At 47.4% G+C, this 5000-nt stretch overlaps 1 protein-coding gene across 1 annotated transcript in view; it reads right to left on the bottom strand.

The window, feature by feature from the left end:
* The window catches only part of LOC137083485 (intermembrane lipid transfer protein VPS13B), a 183556-nt gene that overhangs the window by 60633 nt on the left and 117923 nt on the right, over nt 1-5000 (bottom strand). Inside the window, exons 32-34 of the mRNA XM_067449435.1 lie at nt 4220-4357; nt 2837-3169; nt 752-957 (exon numbers count right to left, since the gene is read on the bottom strand). Coding sequence (XP_067305536.1) covers nt 752-957; nt 2837-3169; nt 4220-4357 — 677 coding nt within the window. The remainder of the gene's footprint in view (nt 1-751; nt 958-2836; nt 3170-4219; nt 4358-5000) is intronic.

Genomic DNA, 5000 nt, shown 5'->3' with positions numbered 1-5000 from the left:
GCTTACCTGGGGAACACATGGCCCCAGGATGCACTATGGGAAGAAGGCGAGCCGGCGGAGGCAGTGTGATGCTTTGGCCAATGTTCTGCTGGGAAACCTTGGGTCCTCCATCCATGTGGATGTTACTTTGACACGCTCCACCTACCTAAGCATTGCTGAGACCATGTTCAGCCTTTGATGGAAACGGTATTCTGGTGGCTGTGGCTCTTCCAGCAGGATAATGCTCCTGACACAAAGCACAAACGCTTCAGGAATGGTTTGAGGAGCACAACAACCAGTTTGAGGCGTCGACTCGGCCTCCAGATTCCCCAGATCTCAATCCAATCGAGCATCTGTGGGATGAGCTGAACAAACAAGTCCGCATTTACAGGACTTAAAGGATCTGCTGCTAACATCTCGGTGCACAGCACACCTTCAGGGGTCTAGAGGAGTCTATCAGAGACGGGTCAGATCAAGTAAATATTGGGAGTCATAATGTTATGCCTGATTGGTGAATAAAAACAATACAAGTGCAATGCCTCCAGCTAGTTAGTGTGTGTGTGTGTGTGTGTGTGTGTGTGTGAATGTGTGTGTATCAGAGTGTGTGTTAGCGTGTGTGTATGAGTGCGCGTGTGTGTGTGTGTGTGTGTTTGGCCTGAATCAGCAGGAATCTCTGACTCAGATGTTCTCTGACTAACCCTGAACAGGAACATTCGGGGGTTTCTGCGTGTTCAGAGTTTAGGGACACCAGTGACATCATCAGTCATGTTACCTGCAGGAGTCCTGCCTTCATGTCAATCAACACTCTGGGGGGTCCAGGTGAGTCGGGGGCGGAGCTTCCGCTGTGTCTGCACCAATGAGCTTCCAGATTCACACTGCAGGAAACCGGACCCACAAACACAGAGCTCCTGTCCTTCAGACCGGTCCGCAGCAACACGTCCTCACACTGAGCTGACACACACACCTCCTGAAACCCGTCTGGAGAGAGAGCACACACACCACACACACGTTTGTTTTTGTGAAATGTGGGGTCATTCCAGAGGCGTAATGGTTTTTATACTGTACAAACCATATTTACCATCCCCTTACACTGCCCCTAAACCTACCCATCACACACACACACACACACACACACACACACACACACACACACACACACACACACACACACACACACACACGACTCCCAGCTCTGTTATTTCCACACTCGTATCCTCGTCTGCTGTTTACCAGTGTTTGGCCAAACTCCGCTCCGACTGTGTTTAATAAAGAACATCAAACTCCGGCTCTGGCTCGCGGCCGGACTCATGCCTCATGCGCAAGCTATGTCCAATCCAGTAAACAAGTGCAAATTGTTGAGGTTTTAATTAAAATTCTCAACAATCACTTTATCTGGAGAAACTCTATGAAGGCATCTGTTGAGCAGATGGGCGGCTGCGCTCAGAGAGAGAACACACACACACACACACACACACACACACACACACACACACACACACACACACACGCAGGGAAATAACCGATAATTCCTTCATTGACTTCTGCAGTCGTTCCTGATTTACTGGGTCAGAAATATTTCTACTTCATTAAATATTTTAGAGCGTGAACTAGTGAGTGTTCATTATAAAAATTAATATTTACTAATATATCTTATGGTTCTTCAAAGACAAAAATGAATTGTAATAAGAAATGTGTAAAGTAAGAGCTCTTGTGGCATATCTGTGGCGATAGCCAACACATTATAAGGGTCAAAATAATCCATTTCTCTTATACTCATCCGGATATTAAGATCATGTTCCATGAAGATATTTAGGAAATGTCCAGCCGTAAATATATCATAAATGCATTATTAGTAGTAATATGCACTGCTAAGGACTTACTTAGCAATTTAGACAACTTTAAGGGTGAATTTCTCAATATTTAGATGCTTTTGCACCCTCAGATTGTCAAATGTTGCTCTAATACATCAATGATGATTATTCAGCTTTCAGATCATCTCTGCATCTGTTTCATCTTTACTGACCCTATGACTTAAAGTGTTAAAGATGAGTCCGTCAGAACAATAATCATGTTTTACCTCTAAATGAAGTTTATTTTTCTGACTGTTGAGCGTTTTCTAATCATGATTTAGGAACGTTTAGATATTTGTCCCGTAAAACGAAGTAAGAAAGCAATTTCTGCAGTGCTTGACTGCAGAAGATGACAGAGAACATCATGGGAGATCCTCCTTCATCAGAAGTGTGTGTGGCGCTGATCCACTGCCCTGCGGGACGGAGGTGCTGACACACACACACACACACACACACACACACACACACACACACACACACACAGACACACACACACACAGACACACACACACACAGACACAGACACAGACACACACAGACACACACACACACACACACACACACACACACACTTCCTGCGCTCAGCCCTGTTAAAGGCTCAGAGAGATTAATGGGATTTCCGGTCGGCGTAACTAAACCAAACGCTCTGATTATCTGCCGCATTGCACTGTGGGTAACAGGGCTGGATTAAAGGCACAGTAATCACTCAGCAGTAAACACACACACACACACTCACACACACATACACACAAACACACACACACACACACACACACACACACACACACACACACTCACACACACATACACACAAACACACACACACACACACAGAAACAAACACGTGCAGGTTTGTTTTTGGGAAATGTGGGGACTCTCCATAGGCGTAATGGTTTTTATACTGTACAAACTGTATTTTCTATCCCCTTACACTGCCCCTAAACCTACCCATCACACACACACACACACACACACACACACACACACACACACACACACACACTGACCTGCAGGTTTGGCGGCGTTCTTCAGCACCAGCGTGCCTGTCATGGCCGACACAGACAGCGTGAGGCTGGCCTGCGACTCCATCTCCACACTGAGCACCATCTGCACCGAGCGCAGCGCCATCTTGTGGAAGGGGAGGGGCGTCTGCAGGGAGCGCAGCAACCGGTCGGCCGTGGGCGGGGCTTCGCTGCAGGGGTGGGCAGAGCCTGCCGGTGTCCAGGCCTGTGATTCGCCCTCACTCTCAGGAAAGAGTTTCTTCCAGAAGACTTTGGCCTGCTCAATTTTAGCCAGAGTGGGACTGACCCTCAGCGGCCGACTGATGTCCACCTTTAACTCTGAGGGACAGAGAGATGTGTGTATGGGTCAATAATAATAATAATAATAATAATTGCATTTATATAGTGCTTTTCTAGGCACTCAAAGTGCTTTACATATAGAAGGAGAGAATCTCCTCAGCCACCACCTGATGATGCGACGGCAGCCATATTGGGCCAGAACGCTCACCACACACCAGCTGATTGGTGGAGAGGAGACCGAGTGATGAAGCCAATCAGGAGAGGGGGATTATTAGGAGGCCATGATGGACAGGGGCCAATGGGTTAATTTTGGCCAGGATGCCGGGGTTACACCCCTACTCTTTATCGAAGGACATCCTGGGATTTTAAACGACCACAGAGAGTCAGGACCTCAGTTTAACGTCTCATCCGGAGGACGGTGCTCTTTGCCAGTATAGTGTCCCCATCAGGACACACACACAGACCACAGGATGAGCGCCCCCCTCACTAACTCTTAGCTTCAGTGGGAAACCAGTCTTGGGCTACAGGGTTATATGGCTGCTGACTAGAACACGCACGCACACGCACGCACGCACGCACGCACGCACGCACGCACGCATGCACGCACGCACGCACGCACGCACGCACACACACACACACACACACACACACACACACACACACACACACACCTGAGCTTCCCATTGTTAACCCGTGGGGTTTAATCTGGAGTCGGCCCCCCCTCTCTAACAGCTCCAGCTCTTCTGGGAAGGCTTTCCTCAAGGTTTAGGAGTGTGTTTATGGGGATTTTTGCCCATTCTTCTAGAAGCTCATTTGTGAGGTCAGGCACTGATGTTGGACGAGAAGGCCTGGCTCTCAGTCTCCGCTCTAATTCATCCCAAAGCTGTTCTATCGGGTTGAGCTCAGGACTCTGTGCAGGCCAGTCCAGTTCCTCCACACCAAACTCCTCATCCATGTCTTTATGGAGCGACGCTTTGTCCACTGGAGCGCAGTCATGCTGGGACAGGAAGGGGCCGTCCACAAACTGAGCCCACAAAGATAGGAGCGTGAAATTGAAGAGTTCACATGCAAATGAATAAACAAACTGACCTGGACCGCTCAGGAAGTCGCTGACGACCACAGACAGGAGTGGAGGAGGAATGCCGGTCCGGCTATCAGCCTCTCCTGCGACCGTCTGCAGCCAAAACACGGAGTAGTCGAGAGCGTCCGGAAGAGACTTTCCTGCGTCTGAGAGAGAGAGAGAGAGAGAGAGAGAGAGAGAGAGAGAGAAAGATGGATGGATGGAGGTTGTGTGTGTTCCTCTGTATCTGTGGCGTCACACACGGTCATTTACTTCAGTACAATTTTGAGGGATCTGTTCTTTACTTGAGTATCATTTTTGCGGCGTACTCATGACTTTACTCAAGAACATCTGAGAGGCAAATATTGAACTCTTTACTCCGATACATTTATATCCATAACCGTGAGTACCCTTTATATCTTCTAAAAAAAAATTAAAAAAGGAAAAAATACATTTCACAAAACAAAATCGAACATTTGAACCGCGATGAGTCAGTGAATCGATTCATGATTTGCCAAAGTCTCGTGATTTCAGCAGTTTGACTCGCGATCCGAATCATGAATCGATTCACTGACTCATAACGGTTCGAATCATGAATCAATTCACTGAGTCATAACGGTTCGAATCATGAATCGATTCACTGACTCATAACGGTTCGAATCATGAATCGATTCACTGACTCATAACGGTTCGAAACATGAATCGATTCACTGACTCATAACGGTTCAAATCATGAATCGATTCACTGACTCATAACGGTTCGAATCATGAATCGATTCACTGACTCATAAAGGTTCAAATCATGAATCG

The sequence above is a fragment of the Pseudorasbora parva genome, chromosome 7 (genome assembly GCF_024679245.1).
Source record: "Pseudorasbora parva isolate DD20220531a chromosome 7, ASM2467924v1, whole genome shotgun sequence".
In the NCBI taxonomy this organism is placed as follows: Eukaryota; Metazoa; Chordata; class Actinopteri; order Cypriniformes; family Gobionidae; genus Pseudorasbora; species Pseudorasbora parva.
The sequence above is the reverse complement of the archived record's forward strand: the minus strand, read 5'-3'. Positions and strand labels throughout refer to the sequence as shown.